The sequence below is a fragment of the Mus musculus genome, chromosome 9, assembly GCF_000001635.26.
Source record: "Mus musculus strain C57BL/6J chromosome 9, GRCm38.p6 C57BL/6J".
Taxonomy (NCBI): domain Eukaryota; kingdom Metazoa; phylum Chordata; class Mammalia; order Rodentia; family Muridae; genus Mus; species Mus musculus.
The window spans coordinates 44,251,540-44,269,239 of record NC_000075.6 but is presented as its reverse complement, the minus strand read 5'-3'; the positions used below and the strand labels follow the sequence as shown (position 1 = coordinate 44,269,239).

General features: G+C 51.5%; 1 protein-coding gene across 3 annotated transcripts; it reads left to right on the top strand.

Moving 5' to 3' along the window:
- Positions 1–640: 640 nt before the first annotated feature.
- Positions 641–16,527, top strand: Nlrx1 (NLR family member X1). Of its 3 annotated transcripts, none has more exons than NM_001163742.1 (10): positions 641–739; positions 3,375–3,496; positions 4,007–4,076; positions 4,449–4,537; positions 4,992–5,611; positions 6,187–7,008; positions 12,313–12,908; positions 13,723–13,809; positions 14,997–15,248; positions 15,701–16,527. In NM_001163742.1, exons 2-10 carry the CDS (start codon positions 3,427–3,429, stop codon positions 16,020–16,022), a joined length of 2,928 nt encoding a protein of 975 aa, NP_001157214.1. In that variant the 5' UTR covers positions 641–739; positions 3,375–3,426; the 3' UTR covers positions 16,023–16,527. The 3 variants fall into 3 exon arrangements, with proteins under 3 accessions (NP_001157214.1, NP_848507.2, NP_001157215.1); NM_178420.3 differs by lacking the exon at positions 641–739 and adding an exon at positions 749–936; NM_001163743.1 differs by lacking the exon at positions 641–739 and adding an exon at positions 1,053–1,260 and having other exon boundaries at positions 3,383–3,496.
- The last annotated feature ends 1,173 nt before the right edge of the window (positions 16,528–17,700 follow it).

Below are 17,700 nucleotides of genomic sequence, written 5' to 3'. Positions count from 1 at the left end.
GGCCCTCTGGAAGAGCAGCCAGTGCTCCTAACGGCCGAGCCATTCTCCAATCTTAGAAGAACATCTCTTAAAATGCAAATATGCCCTTTTCCATGCTGCCCAGTGACTTTTTTCATTCTGACTTTTTAACAGCCAGTTCAAATGTCAGAGTCTCTGCTAGAGGCAGGTAGTAATTTTCCTAATAGTTTGCCTCGACTTCTGAAGAAATTCATTGTCAAGTATGGTGGGTCCCTGCATGACTTGCTCTGCTTGGCAGCCCAGGGTGAATGTTCAGTACTGGCCTAACACCACACATGGAATAAATGGACAATCGCCTAGATAAAATTATCACCATTGGCCTTCTGTTCCTATGGAGGGTAGACCACAAAAGCCTCTTCCCAGCCGGCCCTGAGGAGCCTCTCTCTCTGAGTTCTCTACTTCATGTCTGTTCTTTGCACATTGCACACCAGTGTTTGCATGTGGAGGCGTTCCTTGTTTGAAGGTCACTGTCAGCTTGGTTACGAGAACCTTGGGTGTTCCTTGAATGGAAGGGATGAGGGTTGGGGTTTTTAGAACACGGAAGTCCCAAGGCTAAAACCATGACGGGATGTCAGACAGGAAGAACAGGTTGGAGAAGGAAGTTATCTGTCGGTACCCATTCTTCCTTCCTGGCCAAAGTGGTCAGAGGCCCCCCTCTAGAGTCTTGGGACTGAATAACACAGAAGGGGAGGATCCAAGAAGGGCTGTCTTCTGCCTGGAGGTAAGCTACGTTTGTGAGCAGGAAGGGAAGTCATTATGCTCTGGGGATGAGTACCTAAGTGTAAGGAAGGCCTAGACCGGAGCTTTTCTTCTGAATCATCTACTTCCAACAGGGACGACCTGCGCCCGAGTCATTTTCTCTTCCACGCTTCCGTGTCTTCATCTGTAAAATGGGCTTCATCAAGTCCAGACTTGGAGGTGGATGAGGTCATCGGCTGGGCCTGACGCTTGGGAACCTGCAGGGGGCAGTACGGGAACCTGGGCCCTGGGAAGACCGGGTGGGGCCGGAGTCTCCGCCCCGCGCCAGCACCCCATTCCCCCTTCTGCGGGTCTTTGCTCAGTGCCCTCCAGTGTCCAGACCGGGCGGGGTGCCAGAGTGGGCCGGGCTGCGCGCTGGCTGGCGGGCGGAGGCGGCCTAGACGCGCCGTGCCGAGCGAGCCGGGGAAGCTCGGAGCCAGCGGGAGACGCAGGCCTCCTTCCCTCCGGGCCACGGCGACGGGCACCAGGGCCTAGGCAACCTGGGTAAAGGCCTAACTGGGTCGATCGCTCCTCCGGCCCCCGGCTGGACGGCTGCGCTGGGCCCCGGAAGCAAGAGCCGGGCAGCTGGGTCGCGGGAGCGGGCAAGTGGCACTGGGGATTCTGCCGGAGCTTGGGCGCTGAATACAGGCCTACTGGCAGCTTCACTTTGCCCCCCCGCCCCCAAGCCAAGTGGAAGTGGGAAAGCTATTTGGGACCCAGTTTGGTGGAAAAGCTCCGCAACTTCTGTTGCATTCCTTCTTTTGATTAGTGCCATGACAACTGCTCGATTAGAGAATTATCCTAGACCCTGCACGTCTTATCTTGACTCAGTGGACCTGGGGCTGATTGATGTCAATCCTGGGATTTGTCAGGTTTTCAGGACCTTTCTCTAATCCCCAGGTCTCCTGTTTCCAGCCCACTCAAGACCTCAGCCAGCTCCTGCTCTGGCTAGTTGTGCTCAGTGCAGCCTCTTCCTAAGTTTGCTTCCCTTCTGCCCTAGCGGCAGTGAGGGAGGCCACGCCAGCCTAGCCACATATGCATGTCAAGGAGCTGTGGGATGGGGTGGGCCAGAATAGACTCCTTGGGAAAGAGTACCTTGAGCAGTATCTTCAAAGAGTGTCTGGGATTCTGATAAAGTAAATGCTAACCAAAGTATAGGGACTGAGTTAGGAAGGTGAGAGCAAGAATCCAATAGTAGTCTTGGAGGATGAGGTGTGGGCTGGGGGCAAACCTGGAAAAATAGCTTGTGTGGGCCTGGGTTTCATAGCTGTCAAGTAGCTTAGGAGTTTAGGGAGCTGATTTCTGCAGGGGATGAGGGAGTGGAATAGGCCAACAGTGGAGGCACAGAGGACTTGAGGAAGTAGGGTTTTGTAAGGTCTGGAAGGATCTCTCTGAAATGATGAAATGAAGAGGCTGGCAAAAACCAGTAGGGAGAGATCTGTAAGACTGCCACCGCTGCCTGTGGGGGAAGGCTTCGAATAAAGAGCAAGGGAATAGTGTGTGAATCCAGGGCTTGGGGGAGCTCTGCCACAAAGTAAACAGAGGAGGGGGGCTGACGAGGCCAGGTTGGCATGGCTGAAGTGTGAGGCAGAGGCGGCACATCCTTGTGTCAAGCAGGAAGTTCATTCACACATCCATTTATTATTTATGCCAGCCTTACAGGCAGCTTACATAAAAGTCAGAGAGATGATAAAGTGATACAGCCATTAAAACTCAGCCGTGGCACAAAAGCAGACGGAAATGAATAAGGATGAGTGGGGGAAAAAAGCCAGGCTCAGAAAAGGCCTGCGAGTGAGCACAGGGCTCCTATCTGAGCTTGCTAGCAGTCAAGCAAAAATAAAACCTAAAAGCAGATGATTGGGCTGGATCTCGGGGCAGAGGCAGCTGTGAAACTCCAGTGCCAGGCAGGAGCTGGTAGGAGATGAAACAGAATCACTCAGGTTAGGATTATCTTTGCTGAGGAGAGCTAGAAGCCAGGGCAGGGTTTCAAAGGCTTCTTTTATACATATGAGGAAGGGCTGAGCCTCTCTTGGGAGATGGCCCCTTCTTAGATACTAGGGGTAAGGGTTCGAGAGAAAGCAAGAGAGGGAGGGAGAGGTGTGTGTGTGTGTGTGTGTGTGTGTGTGAGAGAGAGAGAGGTATGTATGTGTTTGTATGTGTGTATATTTGTGTGTGTGCGTGTGCCATGTGTATGTGTGTGTGTGTCTGTCAGTGCATGTGCCTGTCTCTGTGTATTTGTGTGCATGTGCCATGTGTATGTGTGTGTCTGTCAGTGCATGTGCCTGTCTCTGTGTATATGTGTGCATGTGCCATGTGTATGTGTGTGTGTGTATGCACATGTAAGGGAGGTTTGATGGCCGTACATTCACAGTACTGGGTTGTTTTTTTTAAATTTACTTTATTGGTGTTTTGTTTGTTCTTACGTTTTTCTTTTATGTGTTTATTTATTTGTTTATGGTGGGTGCAGGTTTGGCTGTGTGCAAAGGTCAAAGGACAACTTTGGGGAACAGTTCTACCCTGTAGGTTCCTGGGATTGAATGTGGGTCCTCAGGCTTGGTAGCAGGAGTATTTACCCCTTGAACCATTTGCCAATCCCACTCACACTTTTCTTTTTGCAGGGCAACAGGAAAGAAAGTGGCTCTAAGTGTTCCAGGCTCCAGTTTTCCTAGGATGAGGTGGGGCTGCCATTTGCCCAGGACCTCTTGGGGCTCTGGCCTGGGAAGAACACCCCAGCTACCAGGTAAGCAGGAAATGAAGGTTTCTGCTTTGACACCCCCCCGCCCCTTCTGCTTCTGGGTCCGGATGCTTCCAAAACAGCAGGGATCCAGACACCATTTCCAGCTGTGTGGTAATATAGCTGGGGTCCTCTGGCATGTCACCTCTTCCACCCCCCCCCCATCTTAGACAAGGGGAGCAGAGCTGGCCCTCTTTTAGCTGTTTCAATCTCATTTTTTTTTTTTTTATCCAAGACATTAGCTGCATGTTGGCTCTGCACCAGACCGTGGGTTAGGTTCTTGGTATATAATTGTGACAGAACCAGATGTGAGTCCTACTCTCATGGAGGGGGGAAATGGATGATAATCAAATAATCATATGGCTAAAGAGAAGATTATGTAATAATTGCTATTTAGGAATAGCACATGCTACCATAAGAGCAAATAAGAGGGGGGAGTTGATGTCAATGTCGGGGTGTGCACCGGAGGGGTGTGTGTGGATGGGCCTGCAGATGCTGCCTCTCTTCTCTCTGCAGATGAGCATATCTCCTTCTTGATCCAGTGGAGCTGGCCCTTTAAAGGGGTGCATCCCCTGAGGCCCCCTAGGTGAGACCTGGGAGTGTCAAGCCTCAGGACACAGCTAGACATAGCTCAGGAGATGGGAGTGGTCAGGGTCTCCTGGGAGAGAGGGTTGGGTTTCTTGGGGTGGGAAGGGTACAGGGCAACTCCCAAGGATCTAGAGGAAGTTAGCTTAGAGCGTGTAGGTACATAATAATGGGGAATGGGATCGATCTGGCAGAGGTCAGTCTGAGTCTCAAGCAGGCAGCAGCAATTAGGGTTGGAGGGGCCAGGTCTCAGTCCTTGGGAAGAGCAAGAGTCCAGGCTTCATCTTAGAAAGTGCAGACTGGACTGGACTGAGCCCATGCCAGGGTTCACCCCAGTTCTAAACCTCAGACCATCCCTTGTCTTTGCTCTCAGGGCCTTTATCCGTTACCATGGAAACTCGGCAGACAGTGCTCCCCCACCAGGGAGGCATGGGCAGCTGTTCAGGAGCATCTCTGCCACAGGTAAAGGAGTGGTGTGGAAGGAAGAAGTGCCTAGGAGGATGAGGACGGGCACAGAGGATCTACCACCATCATCTACTCCCAATCCCCCTCCCTCCTGTCATCTGAGCATCCATCACACTGTGCACAAGGACCATATACAAAGCACTGTCAGAGACATTCTCTCCCTACCTTGAGACAACTTTGGGTCCAGTAGCCAGGTGTCAGGAAGCCAGTCAGCCCAGGCTCAGCATAATTTGTTCAAAGACTCCATATTTTCTGTCATAGGGCTCTAAACCTTCTGAGTAACCTACTGGCTAATGGAGTTAGTTCTATGTGTTTACACCACAACGGGTCCTTGCATCTCAGAGTTCTCTGTGTTGACTCCCTACCCTGACCTATAGCCACCCCGGCTAGCCCGAAGAGCCGGCACCTCTAGTCCTTTACCTTGAACAATGTCCTTTGCTTTCTCATCCAGAAGCTATCCAAAGGCATCGCCGGAACCTCACCGAGTGGTTTAGCCGACTGCCCAGAGAGGAGCGCCAGTTTGGACCAACCTTTGCTCTAGACACAGTTCATGTTGACCCCGTGATCCGAGAGAGCACCCCAGATGAGCTGCTTCGCCCGTCCACGGAGCTGGCCACGGGGCATCAGCAAACCCAGGCAGGGCTCCCCCCACTGGCCCTGTCTCAGCTTTTTGACCCGGATTCTTGTGGGCGCCGCGTGCAGACCGTGGTGTTGTATGGGACCGTGGGTACTGGCAAGAGCACGTTGGTACGGAAGATGGTCTTAGACTGGTGTTACGGGAGACTGCCTGCCTTTGAGCTTCTCATCCCCTTCTCCTGTGAGGACTTGTCATCCCTGGGCTCCACCCCAGCTTCCCTGTGCCAACTTGTGACCCAGCGTTACACACCCCTGAAAGAGGTGTTGCCCCTGATGACTGCTGCGGGATCCCGCCTGCTCTTTGTGCTCCATGGCTTGGAGCGCCTCAACCTTGACTTCCGGCTGGCAGGCACAGGGCTTTGCAGTGACCCGGAGGAACCCGGGCCACCAGCTGCCATCATAGTCAACCTGCTGCGCAAATACATGCTTCCCGAGGTGGGTCGCCCCTTGCCATGTCCTGTCACTGCTGTTCCTTAACCTGTCCAATGGGGAATTTTACATTCTTGCCCTACATGGTCGTTGTGTAGGACAACAGTGCCTGGGTTTGTTCACCTTGGCCCTTTTCTCCTCTCCAAACTTGTGTGTTTTTCTATCCTTATTCTACACAGGTTAAGTGACATACCACATATAAAGTGCTTAGCTCAGTGCCCTGGGCCATAGTAGATAATCAGTCGTTGATATAAGTTTTTTGGACAGGTCGCGCGTAGTGGTGCACGCCTTTAATCCCAGCACTTGGGAGGCAGAGGCAGGAGAATTTCTGAGTTCCAGGCCAGCCTGGTCTACAGAGTGAGTTCCAGGACAGCCAGGGCTACATCACAGAGATCTACCTGACTCTGCTTCTCAAGTGCAGGGATTAAAGGTGTATGCCACCATGCCCAGCATTGTTAGTAATAATGTCCATAACTATGGTCCTCTTCATCCTTGGACCCTTCATCTTTAGGGGCTTGAGACAGTCAGGTTTCTTGAGACATAGGTATTTCTTTCTTAACCTTTAACCATATCCTTCCCAGGCCAGCATTCTGGTAACCACCCGGCCTTCCACCATTAGCCGAATCCCTAGCAAGTATGTGGGCCGCTATGGTGAGATCTGTGGCTTCTCTGATACCAACCTGCAGAAGCTCTACTTCCAGCTCCGCCTTAACCAGCCTGACTGTGGGTACGGTGCTGGGGGTGCCAGTGTCTCAGTCACACCAGCTCAGCGCGACAACCTGATTCAAATGCTCTCCCGGAACCTGGAGGGGCACCACCAGATTGCCGCAGCCTGCTTTCTGCCTTCCTATTGCTGGCTTGTCTGTGCTACTTTGCACTTCCTGCATGCTCCCACACCTGCTGGTCAGACCCTCACAAGCATCTATACCAGCTTTCTACGCCTGAACTTCAGTGGGGAAACACTGGACAGCACCCACACGTCCAATCTATCCCTGATGTCCTATGCAGCCCGGACTATGGGCAAGCTGGCCTACGAGGGCGTGTCATCCCGAAAGACCTACTTCTCTGAAGAGGATGTCCGTGGCTGCCTGGAAGCTGGCATCAAGACAGAGGAAGAGTTTCAACTGCTTCAGATCTTCCGCAGGGACGCCCTGAGGTTTTTCCTGGCCCCGTGTGTGGAACCAGGGCACCTGGGTACCTTCGTGTTCACCGTGCCCGCCATGCAGGAGTATCTGGCTGCCCTCTACATCGTGCTTGGTTTGCGCAAGACAGCCCTGCAGCGGGTGGGCAAAGAAGTGGTTGAATTTGTGGGCCGTGTTGGGGAAGATGTCAGCCTGGTATTGGGCATTGTGGCCAAGCTGTTGCCCCTGCGGATTCTGCCTCTGCTCTTCAACTTGCTCAAGGTAATGATTCCTGCCCTCAACACCTCCCCTGCCCCATACACACACATCAGAAGGCACACACATCTCAAACACACACATACCTAATACTACTCAACACTACCCAACACACACACACCCAATACCACTGAGCACACACACACACACACACACACACACACACACACACGCCCCTTGCTATTCCTCCCAAGATCCCATGCGTCTGTATGCACTCCTTGTTCTTCTCCCAGTGGGTGGAGGCTGCCTCTTGCATAGATGGAAATCTTCTGGGAATTTGGCTTTTAGTGGGACTGAGGCCTAAGGAATGAGGAGAAAGAAGCCACAAGAAGGCTTGGGGGCTAAGAAGGGAATTGGGGTAACAGGGACTTTTGAAACAATCTCACAAAGATTCCTAACAAGGATCTTTTTTTCTTTTCATTTTTCCCAACTTTTGCTACTGGGAGGCACAGGAGGTCAATACAGTCTCGTTCGCAGGCCCAGAACCCCCCCACACCCCTTTTTGTGGTGTTGGAGATCGAGCCCAGGGCTTTACACAGGATAAGCAACTGTGCTACCACTGAGCTACACGCCCAGAAACTCACTTGTGCCTGCTCCTTCAGAGGCGGTCCGGGCCCAGGAGCAATGACTCAGCCTAACTCAATCACCGGAGTCAGGGTTATAAAGCAGATACCATTTATTCATCTGTACCGGGAGGATGAATGACATAGGTAATTGATTTAGGATGGTCCATCCTGGGTGCAGGTCCACTTCAGAAACCAACCGGCAGGCCTGAGGGCGATGCTGTGAGCTGGGCGGATACGGGATGGTCCTGAGGGATGGGGGCTGCCGGTCTCTGCTGACGTCTGCCAGACACTTTAGATGCTTCTGCTTCGTCCGTCCGTCCATCCATCCGCTGTTTGCAAATTAGCCCTGGTAGTCTGGAGATCCCTTTTTACCTTAAAGAAATGGGGCTGGAGAGATGGTTCAATGGCTGAAATGCTTGAGGCACAAGCACGAGGATTTCAGTTGGGATCTCCAGAACCCAGGAAAACTCATAGTTTCCCCCTGGAAGGCTGGAACACAGGATCCTAGAACAGCTGGATAGCGAGCTCTTTATCCCATTCAGGGACCCTGGCCCCAAAGAATATGATAAAAGAGTGACTGAGGACGATTCCTGCGATCAATCTCTGGCACACATGTGCACATGCATCCCCCCACCCCCTGCAAACATGCATACACATATAGAGAGTAGAGAAAAGTTGGGTACATGAACTTGTCTGATATCACACTGATAGCGAGAGCAGCTAGCTAGGATTTGAGCTCAGGGTTTGTGATTCTGTCAAGCTGTTTCCTTCCTTGGTTAACCTTGGTGTCAGGAACTGGTCTTGAGAAGGCAGAACACTGGTTAGTGCTACAGAACTAAAGCTGAACTTTCTTTACCCTTTCCAGGGCAACAAAGCATAAAGATTAAGAACAGAAATGTGAGGCTGGGCGGTGGTGGCACACGCCTTTAGTCCCAGCACTTGGGAGGCAGAGACAGACAGATTTCTGAGTTCGAGGCCAGCCTGGTCTACAAAGTGAGTTCCAGGACAGCCAGGGCTACACAGAGAAACCCTGTCTCGATAAACCAAAAAGAAAAAGGAAAAAAAAAAAAAAAAGAAAAAAGAACAGAAATGTAGTGACCTAGAGACCTGAGTTCAAGTTCCAGGCTCTGCCACCCACTAGCTCTATTGCCTTAATTAAGTTACTTAATCCTTGCCCTAGATGTCTATTAAATGGGGCAATAACAGAATTTATTCATTGACATCATTTAAAGCTCAAATGGGTCCCTGGGGTCTGGCACATTGTAAGTGTCGTTTAATTGTTTGTAAAACATAAAAAGGGGGACTGCCAAAGTGTCTCAGTGAGTTAAGAGACTGCCTTTCCATCCTGGTGGCCTGGGTCTGACCCTCAGAATCTACAGACAAGTGGAAGGAGGGAACCAAGTGAAATGAATGGCTCACACCTTTAATCCCAACCCTCAAGAGGCAGAGGCAGGCTGATCTCTGTGAGTTCCGGGCTAGTCTGGTCTACTTTACATAGTGAGTTACTGGCCAGCCTGGGCTACACAGCGAGACTTTTCTCCCCAAAATAAGTTTTTGTTTTTGTTTTTTGTTTTTTTTAAAAGTAAGGAGCCAACTTCTCAGAGTTGTCCTTTAACTTCTATATATGTGTGTGTATTCATGTGTGTGTTCATGTGTGCATATGCACACACACACACACACACACACACACACACACACACACACTCATACATGCAAGTAACAATTACAAAAAAATAAATAAACTTATGTGGCCTGACCTCTCATACTGTCACCTCAGACAGAAAGGCCATGGCCATTGCTGAGGCCTGGCAGCCTTTGAGAGTGGGGTCAGTGAAGAGTCTGGTTCCTGTGGAATTGAGGACTCTCCAGTTATCCTGAAATTGTTCCTCAGGCCTTCTTAGAGGGGTTGGTCTCACCTGTTCTGCGTGAACCTAACTTTTCCCTTCCTATTCTTCTCCTTCTTCCTCCTCCTCTTCCTTTTTTTTTTTTTCGAGACAGGGTTTCTCTGTATAGCCCTGGCTGTCCTGGAACTCACTTTGTAGACCAGGCTGGCCTCAAACCCCAAAATCTACCTGCCTCTGCCTCCCAAGTGCTGGGACTAAAGGCGTGCACCACCACCACCCGGCTCCTCCTCTTCTTTCTGAGCTGGGAGTTGGGCCCCAGGGCCTCCACATGCCAGGCCAATGCTTTGCCACTGAACTACACCCTGAGCTGCCTTCATGTTGATCCTAGTCACTCATCTTCACAAGGTGACAGTTTCTGGTTTCGTCCTCAGATCAATGTTGAGTACTATCACATCCAAGGCAAGAGCCTCCCATTTGAAAGCTGAACAATAACGGAGATGGGAGGAGGTGCCGTCAGACACCGTGGTTTCTTTGTGAGGATGTGCAGAGACGTGGCAAACCTCTGCAGATGTAGCTCATGGCTTTGTTAAATATTTCAGTCCCTGCTGTGTGTTGAGCAACGTGGTAGGTCTGCGAGGAAATTAAGCAATGACTCTGTAGGTTCCTGACTTTTCTGATTTCACAGACCAAACCCAAAAGTCAACAGGCCCACGCAGTGAAAAATGAATGCCTGTGAGAGAAGTTCCGATATTCTAAGAGAAATAGACGACCCTGGTTTGAGTGGTCAGGAAAACCTTCTGGAAGAGCATTTAAACTTAGTTTTCATAGGATTAGCCAAGAGGACAACTGGGGTGGCAGACACTCTAGACACGTGGAGGCTCTGAAAGAGGGGGAACCTCAACACGGTGAGGAGGGCAAGAAAAGTTGGGAGGAAGGGAGCACAGGGAGCAGGGTGGAGCTTTAGGACGAGGACACTGAGGTCGGCAAGGGGGGACCGCGGGGGACTGCAAAGCGGCAGGAGCCACATCATCACCGTCTCTCTGATGAGGAGGATGTTGGAAGTATTGATATATTTATAACATGGGGCCTGGACTCCAGCTGAATGCCGGAGAGTCAGCCCTTACACCTGCTGTTCCATCTCTGTGCTTCCATCCTATAGCAGACTGCAACTATAGGAACCAGATGTGGTGGTGGTGGTGTGTGTACTCCCAGCACTTGGGAGGTGGAGGCAGGAGGATCAGGAACTCACAGACATCTTTAGCTACATATGATTCCAGGTCATGCCTGGGACACGAGATCTCCTCCCTAGAGAGGGCAGAAGGAGGAAAAGGAGGAAGAAGAGGAAGAGGAGGTGGTGGCAGTGGTGGAGGAGGAGGAGAACCGGAACCGGAACAAGAAAATGTTTGACTGTCAGGGCCTAGTGTCAACTTCCTGTAATCCCTGTACTCTGAAGGCTAAACCAGGGGGACTTTAAAGTCAAGGCTAGTGTGGACTTCAGCAGTAAGAGCTTGTCTTTTTTTTTTTTTTTTTCCTTCTGTGTAGTCCTAGCTGTCCTGGAACTTATTCTCTAGACCAGGTTGACCTCGAACTCAAAGATCTGCCTACCTCTGCCTCCCAAGTGCTGGCATTAAAGGCATTCACCACTCTTTCTTGGCAAGAGCTTATTTAAAAAAAAGAAAAGAAAAGAAAACAAAAACTCAATAGAGGAAAATATTTGAAAAAAGATTTCATAGAACTAGAGAGATGGTTCAGGAGTTAAGTAATTCTTTTGCCTCTGCAGAGGACCTGAATTCAGCACCCATGTTAAGTGGCTCACAACCACCTGTCCCTCCAGCCTTGGTGAGGCCCAACTTCCTCTGGCCTCTTTGGGCACCTGCACTCATATGCAAATACCTACACACAAACATATAATTTTAAAAAAAATCTTTAAAAGAAATGCAAGGAGCTAGGGAGCTGGGCAGCTCAGTGGTTGAGCGCACTTGCTCTTGCAGAGGACCTGGGCTCTTTCCCCAGTGTCCATGTGGTGGCTCACAACCATCTATAATTCTAGTCCCAGAGGAGCCAATGTCCTCTTCTGACCTCCACGGGCACCAGACACACACATGGTGCACATACATACCTGCAGGTACCGTACTTATACACCTAATAGTAAAAATAAAAATAGCTAAAACCAAAGCAAGTGTAAACGGAGTGGGGTGTAGTTCCGTGGCTGAACATGTGCTTAGCACCCATGAACCCTTGGGCTCAATCCTCAACACTGCCCTCACAAAAGGTACCTGTATTAAACATACACAGGTCCTTTTCAACACAATACAGTGCAGTTTATCTAGCACAAATAGCTACCACATAACCATTCTATTCTTAGCATTTACATTGTATCAAGCATTTCAAGTAGTCCAGAGCTTATTTAATATACAGTAGGTCGTGCATAAGCTATGTGCACAAATACTGACTCATTTTACATAAGGGACTTGAGCATCCAGGCATATGTGATATCCATGAGGGATCCAGAACCAACTGTGTGTGGAGGGACAACTGTATGTATTTATTCTTCTCTCCACCTCCTGGATTGGGAAATGAATTGGTACTTGGGCAAAAGGAAGAGATCCCTAACATCTGGATGCATGAGACAAGTATTCCAGGCTAAATGTTTGGAGTTTGCCTCATGGGCAGCAGGAAGCCATGGAGGGTGTCCCAGCAGGGGGAAGTAGCCCGATCAGCAAATGATATTGTGAGTTCAAGGGGAGACCCCAAGGTTAGAACAGTCTGTGTATCACTCTTGAAATGAACCTTGGAGGCTTGATTGACGCTTGGAAGGCCACACCCCATCCCACGCTTCTCCCCCACCCCCACCCTCCGTAGTTCCGGAAGCTACACCCCCTCTCACGCTTCTTTTCCAGGTAGTTCCGCGAGTGTTTGGGCGCATGGTGAGTAAGAGCCGGGAGGCAGTGGCCCAGGCCATGGTGCTGGAGATGTTCCGGGAGGAAGACTACTACAATGACGATGTTCTGGATCAGATGGGTGCCAGCATCCTGGGTGTGGAGGGCCCCCGGCGCCACCCAGATGAACCCTCTGAGGATGAAGTCTTTGAGCTCTTCCCCATGTTCATGGGCGGACTTCTCTCTGCCCACAACCGGGCGGTGCTGGCTCAGCTTGGCTGTCCCATCAAGAACCTGGATGCCCTGGAGAATGCCCAGGCCATCAAGAAGAAGCTGGGGAAGCTGGGTCGGCAGGTGCTGCCCCCCTCGGAGCTTCTTGACCATCTCTTCTTCCACTATGAGTTCCAGAACCAGCGCTTCTCAGCTGAGGTGCTGGGCTCCCTACGCCAGCTCAATTTAGCAGGGGTGCGCATGACACCCCTCAAGTGCACAGTGGTAGCCTCTGTACTGGGAAGTGGAAGGCACCCCCTGGATGAGGTGAACTTGGCCTCCTGCCAGCTGGATCCCGCTGGGCTACACACTCTCATGCCTGTCCTCCTGCGTGCCCGGAAACTGGGGTGAGCACTAGTCCTTATGCACAGGCTTGAAGGGAGGAAAGGGTGGGAGGGGCAGCAGGAGAGAGAAGATACTAGGGAGGCCAAAGGAGTGAAGAAGGGCCAGGGGGCATGAGTTGGCTTTCTGTTGCTGTAACAAAATCAAAGGCTAGCTACTTTCTAAAGAAAAGGGGTCTGCCAGACAACACACACCTGAAATCCCAACATTCAAAAAACAGGCTGAAGCGGTGCTGTGATTTTGAGTCCAGCATGGGCTACATAGTGAATTCCAGGCCAGCCTGGGCTATATTAAGGCCTTGACTCAAGAAAAAGGAAGGAGAAAGAGCTTACAGTTTTGGAAGCTAAAAGGCTATGCATGGGTTCGTCTTCTGGTAAAGCTCTCTGAGGCTGGATTGCAACATGTCAGAAGAGCAGAGAAGGAGACAGCTGTGTGCAGGAAGGCCCTGAAGGCACCTGGAGAGGCCCCACTTTACAACAATCCACTGTATTGGGAACCAAAGCCCTCCAAGTCTAGTTAAGGCTCTGAAAGTGCAGATCTCTTCCCTACCTGATCCTAAACCAGGCTCCCTCTCTCAAAGGCTCTCCCTTCCTGCAGTACAACCACAAACCTCCAACCCATGTCCCCTGACATAGCAGAGCACAGCAGGGCAGGATGGAGAAGTTCTGTGGGCAGAGGCCACTTGAGCAACAGGGGGCAAGGAATGTGTGGATGGCAGGCAGGAGGCTGGTAAGGAGGGGGCACACTCCATGGGAAGACCCCATGCTGACCTGCTTGCTTGGTCTCTTGCCTCTCCTCTCCGGCCACCTTCTGCTCCAGGTTGCAACTCAACAATCTGGGCCCCGAGGCCTGCAGAGACCTCCGAGACCTGCTCTTACACGATCAATGCCAGATCACCACTCTTAGGTGAGTGTCCTGTAGCAGGGGCCTGGTGGGAGGCTCGGGCTCCCATGGCCTCAGATGTGGTGAGAACAGAGGCTGCCCTGGCTCCAGTAAAGAGAGTATCTGGGCCCTGGCTGGCTCCCTGCCCAGGTCCATCACAAGAATCTGAAAGGAAAAAGATGGAGGCACACAACCTTAATCTGAGCACTAGGAAGGCACAGAGAAGCAGATCTCCGAGTTCAGAGCCACCCTGGTCTATAGCGCAAGTTTCAGGATAGCCAGGACTACATGAGAAACTTGTCTCAAACAAACAAACAAACAAACAAACAAACAAACGGAAATAAATATAAAGGAACAAGGAAGACACCCAGAGTGGGTGCTAAGAAAGCCTTTCTCCTGGATAATATCAGCCCGGGAGACAGGAAGGCTGCAGTAATTCCTGGGTCAGTTGCCTGGCAACAGAATCCCTTATCCCTGCAGGCTCACCATAATGCTGGGTACTCTCTAGTTGCTCCCAAGGTGTTGGCTGATTTCCTAGGATGCCTGGGGGGCCCTGTTTCTAATGAGAACCAGGAGAGATGAATGAGGAAGAAGAAAGGGGGCTCAAGGGGGGACCCCGGGTGAGATGGCTGAGAAGGTGAAAGTGGCTGGTGCCAAGCCTGAAAAACTGAGTTTAATTCCCTGGACTGACATTTGTTGGAAGGAAAGAACCGGTTCCCATAAGTGTCCTCTGACCTCCATAGCCCCTCCCCTCCCCTCCCCCACTTCACTCCCACAGGCACACATGCACAGAATAAGTAAATGTTTTGTTGTAGTTGTTTTTTTTAATGAAAAGGGGGTGGAGAGTGTGACAGTAGAAAGATGGAACCAGAGAGGAGGGTGGACCAGATAGGAGGGAGGACCAAAGGCTGGGGAGGCTGTAAAGGAAGGTATAAGACGACTAATAAGAACAGAAGAGCTGGGGGCGGGGGCGGGGGGGCAGGAAGCTAGAGAAATAGAAGGGAGGGAGAAGAGTCAACTTGCTTCCCCCCCCCCCCCAACTATCCCTTCTGGGCAGGAGCTGCTCTTCATTTCACTGTCCCTTTGCCTGGGCCCCATTTCTGTGTTCAGACTGGCCTCCACCCCAGATGTACCCCCTTTGGCCAACGTCCTAACACCCAGTTTGGGTATCTACAATGCCCCCCCCCCCTTGCCTTGTCTGTGGCCCTTAGGCTCTCCAACAACCCACTGACAGCAGCTGGTGTGGGCTTACTGATGGACGGGCTGGCAGGAAACACTTCGGTGACACACCTGTCTCTGCTGCACACTGACCTTGGAGACGAGGGACTGGAACTGCTGGCTGCCCAGCTGGACCGAAACAAACAACTGCAGGAGCTGAACGTGGCCTACAACGGTGCTGGTGACACAGTGGCTCTGGCCTTGGCTAAGGCTGCTCGGGAGCACCCTTCCCTGGAGCTGCTGCAGTAAGTCCTGTTCCTGGTCTCGTCCCAATCTGCTTGTTGCTTCTCTTTAGTGTGTTCTTCCTACCCTGGGGGTGGCATGAACCTACTCTCTGTATTCCCTTTTTGATCCTAGTTTGCTGAGTGCTGAGCTAACCCAAGTCCTCTGTCCATTTCTACCACCATTTCTCCCAGGACTGCTGTCTCTGGTCACACCATGTTTCCATCAGCTTCTACCTCTGCCTCTGGCTTGTTGCAGATTCTTTTTGTGATGCTAGGGAGTGAACCCAGGGCTCTGTGCATGCTAAGCATTCTACCACCTGAGCTTTTTCTTCAGATCTTACACATGCTTGGCCCCTCCCATTCCGCAGCCTGCAGGGAATTGTAAGGCTTCCTGGCTCTCTGCCTATCCACCTGGGGCCTTTCTTCTCAAAAACCCTTGATGAATGACATCCTCCCATCTCTTTCTTCTCCAGCCTCTACTTCAATGAGCTGAGTTCAGAGGGCCGCCAGGTCCTGCGGGATTTGGGGGGCTCTGGTGAAGGTGGTGCCCGGGTCGTAGCCTCGCTGACAGAAGGGACGGCGGTGTCTGAGTACTGGTCAGTGATCCTTAGTGAAGTCCAGCGCAACGTCCACAGCTGGGACCCGCTCCGGGTCCAGAGGCATCTCAAGCTGCTGCTCCGTGATCTGGAGGACAGCCGGGGCGCCACCCTTAATCCCTGGCGCAAGGCTCAGCTTCTGCGAGTGGAGGGCGAGGTCAAGACTCTTCTGGAGCAGCTGGGAGGTTCTGGACACTGAGACAGTGACTGCTGTGACAGAGCTGTGGGACCACTGGCTCCCTCTGTGGCTTCCTGGCTTGTACAACTCCTTCCAGAAAGATCCCTTTAATTCTGCGGTCAAAGCAATGGGTGAAACTGTGCTGCCCCCACCCCCAACAAGTCCAGCCTAGAGTTCCCAAGGTCAAATGCGGTGAATTGATGTTGGACTTGGATATGGAACATGTCACTTCTCCCTTAGCCTAGAAGGACTAAGGGTATGGCACGTTAGTGGCCACATTGCCCTGTGATGCCACCGCCAGTCTTGCCTCTTCCTCCTCTGATTGTGTTTGCTATGCTGGGGGGTTCTGCCAGCCAGCAGATGTACTGGACAGCTCTCCATCCTGCCTTACGCTCACCTCTGGGCACAGAGTGCCCTCACACTGGTGCTTTCCCAGTCTCAAATGCACAGGATCGATGGCTCCAAGGCTACTAGGGACAAGTGGGCCCACCTTGCTGCTATTAAAAAGCCGTGTGTCTTCCACCCCTGTGGTCTCCACTTCCTTGCCTGGTGCTTCCAAGAAAGGGCTAATCTGGTTTACCTTCTACTGCAGATGGCCCCTGGCCACCAGACTCAGGCAGTAGCGTCCTGTTGCTGGAGTTCTTGGTGTTAATGCCTGGCCACTTGCATCCCCATCAAGCTGAGCTCTGCCACACATGCTCAGTAAGCTAAAAAGAGAATAGTGAAAAGGCAGAGAAGAAGGGCTGGAGAGATGGCTCAGCAGGTTCAGATACGCCTTGCTCTTCCAGAGGACAGTAATTGAATTCCCAGCAACCACATGACGGCAGGGGTGGGGTGGGGTGAGGTAGGGAGTGGGTGGGGATGGGTGGAGGGTAGGGGGTGGGGATGAGTGGGGGGTAGGGAGGTGGGGATGAGTGGGGAGATCCAATACTCTCATGGCCTCTGTGGAGCAACTGTACCTTCTGCCTCTCTCTCTCTCTCTCTGTCTCTCTGTCTCTCTCTCATCACTCTTATTCACACATGCATGCAAACACACACACACACACAAATAAATGAACAAAAATAAAGCTTAGGAAAGCAGAGAAAAGAGATTTGTTTGAGGTGGTCACCCTGGGAAAGAAACAAATAAATAGGTCTGGTGACAATCCCAACCCAAGAGCTCATCTTTCAGGGTGCACCCGTGGACTTTAGTGTGCTGAGCAGTCCCATCAGGACTGAGTGATTGTTCCAGTCCATCCATCCAACTCCGTGGTCTGACAAATTGTCCAAACTTCATGAAACTTCTTCTTGGCAGACAAGTTCTGGCTGGCCTCGGGGCTTCATCTTCTCTCTTGCCCAGTTTAAGATTCCTGAAGGAATTCCAGTCTTTGAGATCCATCGTTTGAATAGTCTGATAGGCAAAAGGAGAGGCTCAAGAATCTTTAGATAACTTTGTTGCTGGAAGGCCCGGGTGTGAGCGCCTGGGATGGGGTTGCTCTTGCTGGGCCTTCGAATTCCTTTAACCCTTCATACCTACTGCCCCCAGCTTGAGATGACAGTAACCTGCTTTTTGTTGTGCATAAGAGCAACTGAGCGTCGTAAGAGGTAGGGCGCAAGACCTGGGGGCAGAAGGAACTTACACTCGCACTTTGCAGAGAATAAGTCCCATTGCTGTTAACCATTACCCCAATGCTTCCTTGCAGCGTCTTCAAGAAGGCGT